At 27.2% G+C, this 19,131-nt stretch overlaps 1 protein-coding gene and 1 pseudogene across 1 annotated transcript; both read left to right on the plus strand.

Moving 5' to 3' along the window:
• The first annotated feature begins 5,277 nt into the window (after window positions 1–5,277).
• On the plus strand, window positions 5,278–9,033 carry LOC132274456 (wall-associated receptor kinase 2-like). Its single transcript, XM_059775726.1, has 3 exons — window positions 5,278–6,212; window positions 6,370–6,546; window positions 7,631–9,033. Exons 1-3 carry the CDS (start codon window positions 5,354–5,356, stop codon window positions 8,779–8,781), a joined length of 2,187 nt encoding a protein of 728 aa, XP_059631709.1. The 5' UTR covers window positions 5,278–5,353; the 3' UTR covers window positions 8,782–9,033.
• Window positions 9,034–10,413: 1,380 nt separating this feature from the next.
• On the plus strand, window positions 10,414–10,549 carry LOC132275498 (U2 spliceosomal RNA; annotated as a pseudogene).
• The last annotated feature ends 8,582 nt before the right edge of the window (window positions 10,550–19,131 follow it).

A 19,131-nucleotide genomic window follows, 5' to 3' on the forward strand; every position in this document is an offset into this window, starting at 1 on the left:
AAAATGGTCAATTCACATGTATCAGAAGTCAAAAAGTAAATTAGGGTGTAAGTGAAAGTTAAAACCAAAATCTTCATCTGGCTGAAATATGACCTAACCTCAGGGGGTCTAGGTGTAATTTACCCAAATTTTATTTGTAAAAAAAATAATAAAATTGGGACAATAACTTTCCCAAATTTTTTATGGCGACAGAATGGTAGAATGACTCATTCAAATACTACACTCAGTCACTCAATCTGTGCACTCAGTCTCGTATCAGCTATTGTATCGATCGATTCACTTACTACACACGGTCACTAGGTTCACTGCGTCAAACACGAATATCAGGTTTCAAAATCTTTCGCTCTCACTCATTCTCTCTCCTCAGTTCTATCCTCCCTCTCTTTCCTCGGCATCGCCGGACTGAATCTCTTCGTCCTCTTCCACTGCCTCTCTCAAAGTACTCGCCAATCGATTTTAGAGAACAATCAGTGTGAGTTAAAGAATGTCAATATAAAAATCGATATTAATCTCTATCTAAATTCTGTGATGTGTGATATTGATAGAATTTTGTGTTGTGGTTGTATAATTATATAATTGATTCTCAATGTTCATATAGTAGCTTGCACTTGCGATTGATTTGAGATATTTTTTATTTTGATTTAGGGTTCTGAAATTGGTTTCGAGTCAATTGAATGATGTTTTTTATTTTGATTTAGGGCTGTGAAATTGGCGTCAAAATGCAACAGAAAGTCAATGTTATCTCTCAGATCCGCCATTAAATCAAATCTTCAAACAGCTTGAGCTTCCCTCAATCAGATTCTTCTTTTCTATATATCCGAATTCTATTATGTATCTAATAAAATATTTACAATAAGGAATTTTTAATCAACTGCACACCAAGAGTATAAGTTCTAATGCTTCTGGTGTACAGTCTATGCAGTGAAGTTACTAATCTTCAGTAATGACAAATTTAACTAATAATAGGAGGATTGGTATTTAGACAAGTATAATGAGTTTAGCTTTTTTTCATTCTGATGTACCACTATCAATTTGATTACATGTTTTTTCACTGGAAAGTTAAATTTGTGTGAGAAGGAATTTTGCTTATTGCTAGGTAGTTCACAATATTGGCATACAAGGCAAATTTTCTTAAAAAACCTCAAACAGTTGCTCATCCGGGAAGGAATCATGAATTAGAAGTGATATTGAGGTATTTTCAACAAGAATTCTAGAAAGATGATCAGCCACCGCATTCTCTAACCCTTTCTTATCCCAGATTTCATACTGAAACTCTTGGAGTAAGAGTATCAATCGAAGCAATAGGGGTTTGGTTTCCTTCTTTGATAATAAATGTCTCAAAGCAGCATGAGTAGACGACTACCTTGAATCCCAAAATGTAAGATCGAAATTTATCCAAGGCAAAGACAACGGCAAACAACTCTTTCTCAGTTGTGGTATAATTCAGTTGTGCATCTAAGAGAATTTTGCTTGCAATAGATAACATAGGGAAGTTTGTCTACTCGTTGTCCCAGGACTGCACCCATGACATAATCAAATGTGTCACACATGATCTTGAAGGGAAGAGCCCAATTTGAAGGCTTTATTTTGGGAGCAGAGGAATGGAGAGAGTGAAGGTTTTTAAAAATTCTTCTAGGTATGATTCATCAAAATGGAATGGAGTATCCTTAGGAAGGAGATTACACAAAGGACATGATATTTTGTTAAAGTCTTTGATGAAACATCAATAGAACCCGACATGCCCAAGAAATGATTGAATTCCCCTTACGGAGGTAGGGAGAGGAAGATTAGAGATCAATTCTACTTTGGCTTTATCAATCTCAATACCACTCTCAGAAATGATATGCCCTGAAACAATGCCATCTTGAACCATAAAATGGCTCTTTCCCAACTTAGAATCAAATTGGTCTTCCTACAATGCTGAAGCACAAGTGAAAGATTTTGGAGATAGTTTTCGAAAGTAGATCCGAAAACAGAGAAGTCATCTATAAAGACTTCAAGAAACTTTTCAACCATATTTAACAAAATAGACATTATACACTTCTGGAAAGTAGCAAGGGCATTGCACAATCCAAAAGGTATTCGTCTATAAGCAAAAGTACCAAATGGACAGGTGAAAGTAGTTTTTTCTTGGTCTTTTGGATTAATGGCCACCTGACTATAGCCGGAATAATAGTCTAAAAAGCAATAAAAACTATGGCCAACCACCAGCTCTAAGATTTGATCAATAAATGGTAACGGAAAATGATCCTTCTTAGTAGCGAAATTGAGTTTCCGGTAATCAATACATACACGTCAATCGGTAGTGGTGCATTGTGGAACTAATTCACCCTCGGAATTCTCAACTACAGTGATACTAGACTTTTTAGGTACCATTTGTGTGGGGCTTACCCACTTGCTATGGGGTAAATGATTCCCGCATCTAGCAATTTCACCACCTCCTTCATATTTGGATTCAATCTTGTTTGGATTTTTGCAGAAAATCCAAGTTAATTTCTCTGTCATTCTTTCTAGAACATACACATAAACACAGAGTGAGTTTAAAATGTTGTTCAAATCCTGATCGTGGTTAAAGTCTTGTATCTACAACGATTAGAGAAAAATAAATCTACTTCTACATCAAATTAAGTTATTGAAGAACAGAAGTAAAAGCGATCACACTTTGAAAAGGTCAAAGGATTCGAGAAGTGCTGTTTGATCTACCAGCGATCCTTCTACAGAGATCGAGAGTAAGTCTGAGGTCAAGTGCTATTGCATGGGATGTCGCAAAGCCAAAGGATTGTCAGCTATTGGTGTTTAGTAGACCGATAGGATGTGAGCATGAGTCAAAGTCCATTGTACTTTGTTTCATACATAGTGGATCAGTTTACTTTGGATTGCACAGTCCACGAGATTTTTCTCGTGTAAACAGTTGGTCTATTTTACCAACTGGGGTTTCCACGCTAAAATTCATGTTGTCATATCTGACTCTATTACTTTACATTATTTTATCTTACATGTGATTAATTGATTAATTGCTAAAATAAGTAAAGTTAGAAAGACACAGATCTATTTCTAAAAATACAAAACTTTCTAAATATTCTGCTGCGTACAAGTCACAAATTTAACTATTTCCAACTCACTCAATGGTCTACTTTTATTGAGAGTTAAATCCCTCCTTAATCGTACATAGCGAAAGCATCATCATATCACATCAACACAAACATATATGGATATAACAATCATACACATTCACGCACAACACAATATTTTATACAGTACACCCAACTCTAGGGTTACATCCATGGGAGAGGGAGATTTCACTATTATAAATCAAGGAAGAGAATATACAACCACATGTCAAAACCCTACTCACTCTCTCATCATCTCTTTTGAGGCTACATGTATATACTAGGAAATTACATATACTCTCTCATCTTCTCACAACACTTACCCTTAAACCCCTACGTCTTTTCTATTTTCTCTCTCTCACTAAATCTCTCACATCCATCTATATTTTTATAGTTTTCATACCCAATTCCTTTTTGGATAAGTATTCCTCAACTTGCCTATAAGGCGTTACCGAAATGATCACAACTCTAAACCCTTTATATCTTTTCTCTTTTTTCTCTCTCACTAAACCTCTCACACCTATCTCTATTTATAGAGTCTTAAAACTCAATTCCTCATCGAACAAGTATTCCTCAACTTGCCTACAAGGAGTTACCATAATGATCACAATTCTAAAATAGAAACATAGTGCGATACAATTTTTTCACAAATTTTAGCATTCCAAAACGAAAAAGGAAACTAATTTTCTTCACACAAATTTTGAGCCACAAACCCAACAATCTTCACATTGGCTCAAAATTCGTCTTCATGTGTTCCTTCATAGCTCCACCTCAATTGAAGATAGCTACACCTCAAGTAAAGATTGCTCCACCTCGAACCAAACTCTATCCATCATCCTCATTGGTGTTCAATTGCTCACGCATGACAATCGACCAATTTTCAAACTCATCCTCATCAATTGTTTTTCTGGCTTAAAGGAACAAACCTCTCATCTTTACTCTTCATATTCCCCTTTGCTCTTTATTGGGCTTAGAGCAAACTCCTCATTCTTCACACCATTGCCTCATCTTGAGAACTAACACCTTCTCTGGCTTATCCCCAAAACTTGTTCTTCGTGGGCTTCACACCAACATACCTTGTGTCATCATCAACTCTGATTGAATTTCCATAGCACTTCATAATCAACCTTCTGTTTTGACAAACTTCACACTAACTTTCTACACTGATCTTCAGGACCAATCACTGGCTTTGATCCACCATTAGCTCTGATACCACTGAGAGAGTTAAGTTTTCTCTAACAAGTGGTATTAGAGTTTGGGAAAAATTTACTCTCTCTAACCCACTCAACAGTCGACTACTGTTGAGAGTTAAATTCATTCTTGATCACACACAGCGAAAATACTATCACATCACATCAACATAAACATATATGAATATACCAATTATACAAATTCATGCATAATACAATATTTTACATTATTCACGTAACTTTAAAATTACGTCCATGGTAGATATTTTATTATTATGAATTAAGAAAGAGAAAATACAATTGTATGGTAACACTAATTCACCAGCATATGTAGGTATATAATAGAAATTAAGGTTAAGGGATGGGGATGCTGTCTATTCATAGCTGATTTTCGCTAATTATCCGGTAGAGAGCATAAAAAGTAAAATTGACGTATTGTAGCCTAAATAAACATCCAAATGATTTCTGTGATGTGGGATCAAGATTTGAAGTCCAACTAACCCAAATCGTGAAGCCCGTGTCCTTGCTGTGAAAAGAAGTGCCCAAGTTCTGTAGGGCCATGAAGTGGAAAACACCCAAAAGTATTGTGACATGTCAAAGTCATCTCACTACCTTTTTGTTTATAGGAAAAATGAAATACTTCAATTTTTTTGTTTTACCAGGTTTTAAGTAATATTTAAAAAAAAAAAAAATGGTGATAGTTCTTCTTACCTCAATTGTCGATTTATTCTTTGAATTTATTTTAAGAGTTCCAACATCATCCAATCACGTTATATTCGAAGTATGAATCGGCAATTGAAGTCGGAAGACCTACCATTTTTCTTTAAAAAATTGAACAAAACAGATTTTAATAGTGTAATTTGTAACTTTAAAAATAATTTTTAAAATTTTATAAAACTAAAACTATTTTCGGTTGACTTCAACTTTGATCAACGTACTTTACAGCCACTGAATTGGTGAACGTCCTTGGGAGATTTTCTATAAGATGAGCATTAATCATTGGAAGTTTTCAAGACAAACATCTCATCTAACCTGAGAAACAAAGAATCCCATATGGACTTGCTAACAATGCTTGTGCAGGTTACTCTGGTAGCAGCCATGGCAGCACTAATAAGTGCTCAAGCCAAGCCGGATTGCCAAGGCAAATGTGGCAGCATTAGCATCCCATATCCATTTGGCACAGAGGCGGGCTGCTACCATGACCCTGAATTTCTCGTTACTTGTAACAAAACTTACAATCCTCCCAAACTTTTCTATTCAAATACTAGTAATATTAATGTCACCAACATTTCAGTCGATGGTCAACTGTACATCTTGCATTATATAGCCAGCAATTGCTATGACCAGTCGGGTTCGCGGACCGTAAGTAATATACCCTCAATCAGATTGTCCAAATTCAGGATCTCTAGTACCAGAAACAAGTTCACAGCAGTTGGATGTGCCACTCGAGCGTCCATTGTAGGTGTGAAAGAAGATAGGACGTATGGGAGTGGATGCATGACCATATGTGACAGCCTAGACTACGTTACCAATGGGTCTTGCTCTGGCATCGGTTGTTGCCAAACATCCATCCCAACAGGGGTTGCACAGTACAGAGTAGTATTAGACAGCTACTTCAACCATTCGTTCGTATGGAATTTCAGCAAATGTAGTTATGCCTTTGTCGTTGAAGAGGATAAGTTCAACTTCTCCTCCAACAATCTTAGTAGTTTACAGAAAGTAGAAAAGCTCCCAGTGGTGCTTGATTGGGCAATTGGGAATGTCAGTTGTAGTGTTGCCAAAGAATCACCCGGATATGCATGTAAAGGAAATACCTCCTGTTATGAAGTTGATTTTGGTCAGGGGTACCGTTGCAATTGCTCCGAGGGTTACCGTGGAAACCCATACCTCACTGATGGCGATGGTTGCCAAGGTATAATATATCTATCAATCACATATATTCATGTTGGGTGTGTATATATATTATATGTGTGTGTGTTCATTGCTGCTAATTAAATTATGTCAACAGTAATTTCTGTGATGATTGACTTCTCTTTTATTGTAATTTCTGATGGACTATTGTTATGCAGATATCGATGAATGTAACGATGAACAAACACCCTATCCGTGTGAAGAAAATAAAAATTTCTGTAAAAATAGAGTGGGAAATTACACGTGTTCTTGTCCCAAAGGGTACCATGGAGATGGCAGGAAAAATGGAACTGGATGCATTGCTGATCGTCTTCTGGTAATTAAGATTGGTGTGGGTAAGTATTTTGGACTTAATGCGCTATAAATAAATGAATACTTGAAATTCCTCTCTTCCACAATTGGTTCTGGATATTGTGAATAATAATAATAATAATAATAATAAATCAAATAAACTTTGTAGTCTTATTTTATTTTATTTTTCCCATTCACTGCAACTCTAATGGCAGAGGAAATTGATTCATTTTTTTTTTTTTTCCTCAAAGAAGTGCGTAGCTTAGTTTATAGATTGTGAAAATAATCTACACACATGAATTATGATCTAAACGCATATATAGTTTAGAAAACCTAACAGTGTAAGAAAATTTAAAATGCTACCGCACAAGGAAATTAATTAGACTTTTAAATACATAATATAATATAATATAATAAACATAACCAATTAACAAACATAAATCCCAAAAATTAGAAGAATCCAAATCCGATTAGGCTAATAGCAAAAATTTCAAAAAATTCCAGTCGGCCTACACTAATGATAAATATTATGCTCTTGAGTGACACGTAACACACCCACAACGTCCTTACAGGTACTTGAACTTTTGATATTTTCTTTTGAAGAACGAAGAAGTACCAGATTGTCATATATAGTATTCTCATTAAGGAAAGTTTCCAAACAATGGGAATGAGTGAATTTTAAAATATGATCAAAACTACCTAGTATTCAGGAATAATATACCTGGTTGGTTTGTTCAAGGTTACAGTTTTTCTTCCAAAATTAACACTACAAAGGAATTTATCTTAGTGGTGATGTTTATTCACCAAGCAGAGTTATTTGTGTGCTTAATCTACCCTTTGAAAGGATGAGCACGACAAACGTTTATCTTCTGATTTCAAGTTGTAAATTTAATAGTCAAAGTTAGTCATAATTTGATCATAATCCAAATACAGAGTATTATATACATACTACTTACCAACTTGAAGAGCAGTTTTAATTATTCAATTAATTGATCTAAAATTAATAGATCAATTAATTGAAATGGAAGGCAAGCTTTTCCATATTTGATTCCCCCTCTTTTGTTGTTTTTTTTTTTTTTTTTTTACTAAATTTGGATATGAGTACAAATATGGTTATTTTAAATGTAGGTAGTGTCATTGGCATTTTGGTATTAAGTGTGGCATCTTCTTCGTTAGTTTGGGTAATCAGAAGAAGAAGGCTGATCCAACAGAAAGCAAAAAATTTTGAGCAAAATGGTGGTACGATGTTACAAGAAAAGTTATCATTGCTAGACCCTTCAGTTGAGGCAGCCAAAATATTTACCATAGAAGTGCTCCAGAAGGCAACCAATAACTTCAATAAAAAAAATTTTGTTGGTGAGGGAGGGTTCGGAAAAGTCTACAAAGGAGTTCTACCCCAAAATAATATGGCAGTTGCTATTAAGCGGTCTGTAGTGGTTGATCAAAGCAAATTCACTGATGAGGTGGTTGCGCTCTCCCAAATCAATCAAACAAATGTGGTAAAATTGTTGGGCTGTTGTTTAGAGGTGGAAGTCCCTTTGTTGGTTTATGAGTTTATCACCAATGGAACTCTATTCCATCATATACATGAAGTACCAGGGTTGTCTATTTCTTGGGAAATTCGTCTAAGGATTGCCAAAGAAACTGCTGAAGCACTTTCGTATTTACACTCTAAAGGAATCATTCATGGAGATGTTAAGTCAACTAACATACTCTTACATGATGGTTTCACTGCAAAAGTATCCGACTTTGGAGCTTCGAGAATAGGTCCATCGAATGAAAAACAGTTACAAACAATGATTCAAGGAACGCTCGGCTATTTAGACCCTGAATATCATCAGACAAGTCAATTGTCCAAAAAAAGTGATATTTATAGTTTTGGAGTGGTTCTTGTAGAGCTTCTTACTGGCAGAATAGCAATTTGTTCTGACAAACCAGAAAAGGAAAGAATCTTGTCCAATTATTTCATTTCATCCATGAATAAGAATCGCTTAATTCTAGATCATCGAATTGGGAAAGAGGATGATGATGAGCAAGTAGGTGAAGTTGCCACACTTGCGTTGCATTGCTTAAAATTGAAAGGGGACGAAAGGCCTGCAATGAGCGAAGTGGCAACTAAGCTTGAGGAACTTATGAGAAAGGGGAAAAACCTTTTGACTAGTCCGGAAGTGAATCCTACGGAACCCGAACTCCTTCCAGGTAAGTCGTTGGATGGCAGTAGCACTAGCAGTACAGTTGGTTATGATAGTCCCAGCAACCAAGCAAAAGTACCACTCTAGAATGTCATGCAAAATTTCAGTATGTTTGACTGAGAAATAAATATTACATAATCTTTTGAGTCTTCTAACAAGCAAAGTGAAAGAGTAGTGAGTATTGTATTCCATTAATGTTATTTCACTTTCCTAAATATTTTATCATGTTCTGTTATATATTTATTACTGGGCATTGGGACAAATGCCATATTTGTCTTGTTTAGTCATCAGTCTTTTTAAATAAAAAGAATGCTTAAAAATTGCTTTTCGTTCTTTAAATTCGTTTTCTATATAAATTATATTATCCCTTTGTTGCTGAATCTTCCTATAACAAGCAGGTCATGTGAGTTATTTTGAATCCACACAATATCAAAAAAAAATTATAAAGAATTCTGAGGTATTATCGATAAAAATTGATCGATTTTTTATTGCTATTTCAATACATGTTTTTATAATAAATAAAATTCTAAAACTATAAAGGAAACTAATAAATAAAAGAAACTAAATACTTAAATAAACTAAAAATATAAAGAAACTAATTGTAGAAAGAAATTAAAAATCTAAAATTAAACTTCTTAGAAATTAAAAATAAAAATAAAAATAATATACAACCGAATAAAACTGTCATTCATCATCATGTATAATTAAAATTGAACTACTATCACAATCTTGGATTGCTTGTCGATATGGTATTTGGAGCAGAGGCCATTGAGGAAAATTGAAACTTTACCAATTGTACGTCTTTCAGGTTTTTTTTTTTTTTTTTGTCAATGGTAAAAAACTCACACACAATATATTTTTTTTTTCAGATACAAAATTTAAAAGTTTAAATGTTAGTGCACCGTTTACCACGCCACTATTCAAGTTCAAGCAATTTTAGAGCTTTACAGTAGAGAAAATATTGTGGGATAAAAATCAATTAGCCAAAATTTAATAATAATCATAATAATAATAAGAAAGAAACTTGGATAAAAAATAATTGGACTAAGATTAATAAAGTTCTATTGCCATTTTTAATCGAAAGAAGGTGATCCCACTCCTGTACGTCCTTGAATAGGAATCCGCTTAAAAAGTCAATTACACCTTCTGTAACAGTTTAATCTGGTAGACAAGTAGTAATAGGTTTCGGACCAAATCTGATTTGAGTTGATCCAAATTCTGTAACAGTTTAATCTGGTAGACAAGTAGTAATAGGTTTCGGACCAAATCTGATTTGAGTTGATCCAAATTCAATAAGAAATATATGTGATTCGATTGGTGTTAGTAAAATTTATATCCGATTTCATAACTTATTGAATGTTCCATATATTTTTTGTTTATTTTTTAAAATTAAAAAAAAAAAAAGAAAAGTGAAACAAGAACAGATATATATCTATATCTATATCTATCTATCATATATCTATATCTATCTATCATATATTTATATCTATACTATTATTAAATGTGCAAAGTGTTTCCGCGTTTCAGTATTTCAGTATTTATTTATTAATTAATATAAGTTCTATAAAACTCAAAATTACCTAATAAAATTAAAATTAATTCAAATTAACAAAATATAAAAAGAGTTTAATTCAAATTACAAAGTCACACATTGGTTTTAAGTAAAAAAGATTACATAAAAATCTCTTATAAAACTATAGAGTTAAAGAAATAATAATCACACCTTCTCGGCCATTTGGCTAAGATCAAGTGTAGTACTAAATTTTTTTGGGTCAGCCTTTTGGCTAATCTTGCTTGGTCTTTTGGCTAAGATCAAGTTCAGTATTTCAATATTTATTTATTAATTGATATAAATTCTATAAAACTCAAAATTACCTAATAAAATTAAAATTAATTCAAATTAACAAAATATAAAAAGAGTTTAATTCAAATTATAAAGTCCCACATTGATTTTAAGTAAAAAAAAAAAAAAAGATTACATGAAAGCCTCTTATAAAACTATAGAGCTAAAGAAATAATAATCACACCTTCTCACCTTTTGACTAAGATCAAGTATAGTACTAGAATTTTTTTGGGTCAGCCTTTTGGCTAACCTTTCTTGATCTTTTCGCTAAGATCAGTGTAATACTACTTTCTCGGCCTTTTGTGCAAAGAGTTTCAGTATTTATTTATTAATTAATATAAATTCTATAAAACTCAAAATTACCTAATAAAATTCAAATTAATTCAAATTAACAAAATATAAAAAGAATTTAATTCACAATAAAGAGCTTTCACACGATATATAGAATAGTATTTCAATATTTTAATTACCTAATAAAATTAAAATTAATTCAAATTAACCAAATATAAAAAAAGTTTAATTCAAATTATAAAATCCCACATTGGTTTTAAGTAAAAAAGATTACATGAAAGCCTCTTATAAAACTATAGAGTTAAAGAAATAATAATCATACCTTCTCGGCCTTTTGGCCAAGATCAAGTGTAATACTAAATTTTTTTCGGTCAGCCTTTTGGCTAACCTTTCTTGGTCTTTTGGCTAAGATCAAGTGTAGTACTATTTTTTCGGTCTTTGTGCAAAGAGTTTTACTATTTATTTATTAATTGAAATAAAATCTACATAATAAAATTTAAACTAACCTATTTATCTATTTATTATTATGAATTTTTTAATAAAAGAAAATCTAATTAGACAAAAATTATTAATATAAAAATATTTATTAATTGATATATAAAATAAAATAATTTTTATAAAACTCTTCCACAAATTATCTTTAATAATGAGTTTCTTAATAAAATTAAATCTAGTTAGATAAGAATATATTTAAAAAAAAATAAAATAATTTTTATAAAACTCTATTACAAATTACCTATTTTATTTTGCAATAAAACTCTATCAACAAAGATATATTTAAAGATTTTATATAAAACTCTAACACAAATTGCCTATTTATTTATTTATTATGAGTTTTTTAATAAATGGAAACCTAATTAGACAAAAATTACTAAAATAAAAAATATTTATTAATTGATATAAAAAGAATTTATATTAAACTCTAACACAAATTATCTATTTATTTATTTATTATAAGTTTTTTAATAAAAGAAAATCTAACAAGACAAGAATTATTAATATAAAAAAATATTTTTAATTGATATAAAAAATAAAATAATTCATCTAAAGCTCTACCACAAATTACCTTTTATTATGGGTTTTTTTTTAATAAAAGTTAAACTAATTAGACAGGAATTTTAAAATATAAAAATATTTATTAATTCATATAAAAATAGTTTTAAAAATATTTTCTATAACACTCTAACACGTATTACATATTACAATTTTTTAATAAAAGAAAATCTAATTTTCAAAGTAAAGTACATAAACTCTACCAAAGTGTTTCAGTATTTATTTATTTATATAAAAAATATTTATTAATTGATATACAAAAAGTTTTTGGCTATACAATTATTAAATGTGCAAAAAGTTTCAGTATTTAAGTATCTATTTATACAAATAAAAATATTTATTAATTGATATGCAAAGAGTTTTTTTAGAAAAAAAAAAAAAAAAAAGTCTATCATACCCTAAAATCTATGTAATAAAATTTAAATTAACCTATTTATCTATTCATAATTATGAATTTTTGAGTAGAAGAAAATCTATTTAGACAAAAATTATTAATATAAAAAATATTTATTAATTGATATATTTTAAAATAATTTTTCTAAAACTCTACCACAAATTAACTTTTATTATGAGTTTCTTAGTAAAATTAAATTTAATTAGACAAGGATATATTTAAATAAAATAAAATATTTTATATAAAACTCTATCACAAATTACATATTTTATTTTCAATACGATACTATAACAATAGACAAAGATATAATATTTAAAAGGTTTCTATAAAATTTTAATACAAATTACCTATTTATATATTTATTAAGAGTTTTTTAATAAAAGAAAATCTAATTAGGCAAGTGCTATTAATATAAAAAATTATTTATTAATTGATCTAAAAAATGGTTTTAAAATTGTTTCTATAAAACTCTAACACAAATTACCTATTTATCTATTTATTATGAGTTTTTTAATAAAAGGAAATTTAATTAGACAAGAATTATTAATATAAAAAATATTCATTAAGAATTATTAATATAAAAAATATTTATTAATTGATATAAAAAGTATTTTTAAAAGAGTTTTTATTAAACTCTAAAACAAATTACCTATTTATTTATTTATTATAAATTTTTTAACAAACGAAAATATATTAGACTAGAATTATTAATGTAAAAAATATTTTATTTTCAATAAAACTTTATCACATTAGAGAAGGATATATTTAAAGAGTTTCTATAAAACTCTAACACAAATTACCTATTTATCTATTTATTATGAGTTTTTTAATAAAAGGAAATCCAATTAACAAGCATTATTAAAATAAAAAAATTATTTATTAATTGATATAAAAAAAAGGTTTGAAAAGAGTTTCTATAAAACTCAACACAAATTACCTATTTCTTTATTTATTATGAGTTTTTTAATAAAAGAAAATCTAATTAGACAAGAATTATTAATATAAGAAATATTTATTAATTGACATAAAAAAGTTTTTTAAAAGTTTCTATTAAACTGTTACACAAATTACCAATTTATTTATTTATTATAAATAGATTTTCAGAAAATAAAATAATTTTTATAAAACTGTACCACAAATTATCTATTTTATTTTTATTAAAACTCTATCACATTTAACCTGTTTTTATCTATTTATTATGAGTTTTTTAATGAAGGAAATCAAATTAGACAACAATATATTTAAAGAAATTAAAATATTTTTTTAAAAGAGTTTATATAAAACTCTAATACAAATTACCTATTTATGTATTTATTATGAGTTTTTTAATAAAAGAAAATATAATAACTAGAGAAGAATTATTAATATAAAAAATATTTAATAATAGATATAAAAATAAAATAATTTTTCTAAAACTCTACCTCAAATTACCTTTTAGTATGAGTTTTTTAATAAAAGAAAATAAAAACAAGCTATACATGGATATATTTAAAGAAAATAAAAAAATTTCTATTAAACTCTACCACAAATGACAAATTTTTTTATAAAACTCTACCACAAATTATCTATTTTATTTTCTGTAAAACTCTATCACATTAGACAATTATATATTTAAAGAAAATATATAATAATATAATAATACATATAAATAAAGTATAAAAGTGTAAAGATTTTAGCATTTCAGTATTTATTTTTTAATATAAAAAAAATTATTAATTAATTTTAAAATAGTTATCTATCACATATAACCTATGTATTTATCTATTTATTATAAGTTTTTTAATAAAAGAAAATCTAATTAGATAAAGATATATATAAATAAAATAAAATAATTAAAAAATATATAAAAAGAAAAATTCGAAAAGTTACAAAATATTCATCACGTGCATCACACGTGCCTTTTACTAGTATTATTAAATGTGCAAAGTGTTTCAGTGTTTCTGTATTTCAGTATTTATTTATTAATTGATATAAATTCTATAAAACTCAAAATTACATAATAAAATTAAAATTAATTCAAATTAACAAAATATAAAAAAAAGTTTAATTCAAATTTCAAAATCCCACATTGATTTTAAATAAAAAGGAATACATGAAAGCCTCGTGTAAAACTAAAAAGGAATATATGAAAGCCTCTTATAAAACTTTAGAGCTAAAGAAATAATAATCACCCCTTCTCGACCTTTTGGCTAAGATCAAGTGTAATACTAAATTTTTTTGGGTCGGCCTTTTGGCTAACATTTCTTGGTCTTTTGGCTAAGATCAAGTGTAATATTACTTTCTCGGCCTTTGTGCAAAGAGTTTCAGTATTTATTTATTAATTGATATAAATTCTATAAAACTCAAAATTACCTAATAAATTCAAATTAACAAAATATAAAAAGAGTTTAATTCACAATAAAGAGTTCTTATTAATTATTATATCCTACGATATAAATTCTATAAAACTCAAAATTACCTAATAAAATTAAAATTAATTCAAATTAACAAAATATAAAAAGAGTTTCTCGGCCTTTGTGCAAACAGTTTCAGTATTTATTTATTAATTGATATAAATTTTGCAAAACTCAAAATTACCTAATGAAATTAAAATTAATTCAAATTAATAAAATATAAAAAGAGTTTAATTCAAATTACAAAGTCCCACATTGGTTTTAAGAACAAAGGATTACATGAAAGCCTCTTATAAAACTATAGAGCTAAAGAAATAATAATCACACATTCTCGGCCTTTTGGCTAAGTTCAATTTTAGTATTAAATTTTTTTGAGTTGGCCTTTTGGCAAACCTTTCTTGGTCTTTTGGCTATGATCAAGTGTTGTATTTATTAGCCTTTGTGCAAATAGTTTCAATATTTATTTATTATTTGATATAAATTCTGTAAAACTCAAAATTACCTAATTAAATTCAAATTAATTCAAATTAACAAAATATAAAAAGAGTTTAATTCACAATAAAGAGCTCTCATTAATTATTTTATCACACGATATAAATTCTATAAAACTCAAAATTACCTAATAAAATTAAAATTAATTCAAATTAACAAAATATTAAAAGAGTTTCTCGGCCTTTGTGAAAACAGTTTCAGTATTTATTTATTAATTGATATAAATTCTATAAAACTCAAAATTACCTAATGAAATTAAAATTAATTCAAATTAACAAAATATAAAAAGAGTTTAATTCAAATTACAAAGTCTCACATTGGTTTTAAGTAAAAAGGATTATATAAAAGACTCTTATAAAACTATAGAGTTAAAGAAATGATAATCACACCTTCTCGGCCTTTTTGCCAAGATCAAGTGTAGTACTAAATTTTTTTAGGTCGGCCTTTTAGTTAACCTTTCTTGGTCTTTTGGCTAAGATCAAATGTAGTATTACTTTCTCAGCCTTTGTGCAAAAAGTTTCAGTATTTATTTATTAATTGATATAAATTCTATAAAACTCAAAATTACCTAATAAAATTTAAATTAATTCAAATTAACAAAAATATAAAAAGAGCTTAATTCACAATAAAGAGCTCTCATTAATTATTATATCGTACGATATAAATTCTATAAAACTCAAAATTACCTAATAAAATTAAAATTAATTCAAATTAACAAAATATAAAAAGAGTTTCTCGGCCTTTGTGCAAACAGTTTTAGTATTTATTTATTTATTGATATAAATTCTATAAAACTCAAAATTACCTAATAAAATTCAAATTAACAAAATGTAAAAAGTGTTTAATTCAAATTACAAAGTCCCACATTGGTTATAAGTAAAAAAGATTTCATGAAAGGCTCTTATGAAACTATAGAGTTAAAGAAATAATAATCACAACTTCTCGGCCTTTTGGCTAAAATCAAGTGTAGTACTAAATTTTTTTGGCTCGGCCTTTTGGCTAACCTTTCTTGGTCTTTTGGTTAAGATCAAGTGTAGTATTACTTTCTCAGCCTTTGTGCAAAGAGTTTCAATATTTATTTATTAATTGATATAAATTCTATAAAACTCAAAATTACCTAATAAAATTCAAATTAATTCAAATTAACAAAATATAAAAAGACTTTAATTCACAATAAAGAACTCTCATTAATTATTATATCCCACGATATAAATTCTATAAAACTCAAAATTGCCTAATAAAATTAAAATTAACTCAAATTAACAAAATATAAAAAGAATTTCTTGGCCTTTGTGCAAACAGTTTTAGTATTTATTTATTTATTGATATAAATTCTATAAAACTCAAAATTACCTAATAAAATTCAAATTAATTCAAATTAACAAAATATAAAAAGAGTTTAATTCAAATTACAAAGTCCCACATTGGTTTTAAGTAAAATGGATTACATGAAAGCCTCTTATAAAACTATAGAGTTAAAGAAATAGTAATCACACCTTCTCGACCTCTTATAAAACTATAGAGCTAAAGAATTAATAATCACACCTTATCGGCCTTTTGACTAGGATCAAGTGTAGTACTAAATTTTGCAGTATACTACTACTCACACAAAATATAATTAATTCAAATTATACTATACTACTCACTCAAAATATAATAACAGTAATTAGTTAATAAAATTCAAATTAACAAATTATATTATAATACTCTCATTAATTATTATATTCCACGATTGCAATAGGAAGGGATTCAAAACCTAAACCAAACCCAAATGGACCCAGCATCTCGAAATAGCTTTAGAGTTACTATTGAAAGCTGTAAGCCACACTAAAAATGATATCTTGGAAAGCAAAATTAATACATCAAACGATAGAGACCAACCAATATGCAAAAACCAAACAAGCAGGAAAAACAAAATACAACACAACCTCTCCTAATTTGAGAACCCCCAAAGCTGAAACTTACCACATGCTTCCAAGGTAATAAATTACTAAATTATAATAACAGTAATTATCTAATAAAATTCTAAATAACAAATATATAAAAAGAGTTTAATTCATAATTTTTAAAAGAGTTTTTATAAAACTCTAACACAAATTACCTATTTATGTATTTATTATGAGTTTTTTAATAAAAGAAAATCTAATTAGATAAGTACTATTAATATAAAAAATTATTTATTAATTGATATAAAAAGAGGTTTTAAAAGAATTTTTATAAAACTCTAACACAAATTATCTATTTATTATGAGTTTTTTAATAAAAGGAAATCCAATTAGACAACAATTATTAATATAAAAAATATTTATTAATTGATATAAAAACAGTTTTTAAAAGAGTTTCTATTAAACTATAACACAAATTACTTATTTATTTATTTAGTTATTATGTGTTTTTTAATAAAAGAAAATCTAATTAGACAAAACTATTAATATAAAAAATATTTATTAATTGATATATAAAATAAAATAATTTTTCTAAAACTTTACCACAAATTAGCTTTTATTATGAGTTTCTTAATAAAATGAAATCTAATGAGACAAGGATTTATTTAAATAAAATAAAATAATTTTTATAAAACACTATCACAAATTACCTCTTTTATTTTTAATAAAACTCTATCACACTAGACAAAGATATATTTAAATAATCTTTATAAAACTCTAACACAAATTACCTATTAATCTATTTATTATGAGTTTTTTAATAAAAGAAAATGTAATTAAACAAGTACAATTAATATATAAAATTATTTATTAATTGATATAAAAGGAGGTTTTAAAAGAGTTTCTATAAAACTCTAACACAAATTACCTATTTATCTATTTATATTAAGTTTTTTAATAAAAGGAAAACAAATTAGACTAAAATTATTGATATAAAAAGTTTTTTTTTATTGATATAAAAAGAGTTTTTAAAAGTGATTCTATTAAACTGTAGCGCAAATTACCTATTTATTTGTATAATATGAGTTTATAATAAAACAAAATCTAATTAGACAAGAACTATTAATATAAAAAAATATTTTTAATTGATATAAAAAATTAATAATTTTTCTTAAAAGTCTACCACAAATTACCTATTATTATAAGGTTTTTTTTTTTCATAAAAGGTAATATAATTAGAAAATAATTATTAATATACTAAAATATTTATTAATTCATATAAAAAGAGTTTAAATCTAATTAGACAAAAAATATTAATATAAAAATATATATTAATTGATATAAAAAGAGTTTTTAAAAGAGTTTATATTAAATTCTAACACAAATTACCTATTTATTTATTTAATAAAAGAAAATCTAATTAGACAAGAACTATTAATATCAAAAATATTTTTTAATTGATATATAAAATAAAATAATTTTTCTAAAACTCTACCACAAATTATATTTTATTATGAGTTTCTTAATAAAATGAAATCTAATGAGACAATGATATATTTAAAGAAAATAAAATAAATTTTATAAAACACTATCACAAATTACCTATTTTATTTTCAGTAAAACTCTATCATACTAAACAAAGATATATTTAAAGAGTTTATGTGAAATCTAACACAAATTAGCTATTAATCTATTTATTATGAGTTTTTTAATAAAAGGAAATCTAATTAGACAAGTACTATTAATATAAATAATTATTTATTAATTGATATAAAAAGTGGTTTTAAAAGAGTTTCTATAAAACTCTAACACAAATTACCTATTTATCTATTTATTATGAGTTCTTTAATAAAAGGAAATCTAATTAGACAAGAATTATTAATATAAAAAATATTTATTAATTGATATAAAAAGAGTTTTTAAAAGAGTTTCTATTAAACTCTTTTAAAAAATACCGAGATGATATAAAGAAAGAAATGAGAATTGGAAGGATAATGGATGAATGAAAGTGGAAAGACAAGTGAAGATAGTAAATTCCAAACAAAAAACAAAAGAAAATATACAATCTCTTCCATAGAAATATAT

This window comes from Cornus florida, unplaced genomic scaffold (assembly GCF_030987335.1).
Source record: "Cornus florida cultivar Cherokee Brave unplaced genomic scaffold, ASM3098733v1 CherokeeBrave_3.0.0_Hap2_Chr09, whole genome shotgun sequence".
NCBI classification, from domain to species: Eukaryota; Viridiplantae; Streptophyta; class Magnoliopsida; order Cornales; family Cornaceae; genus Cornus; species Cornus florida.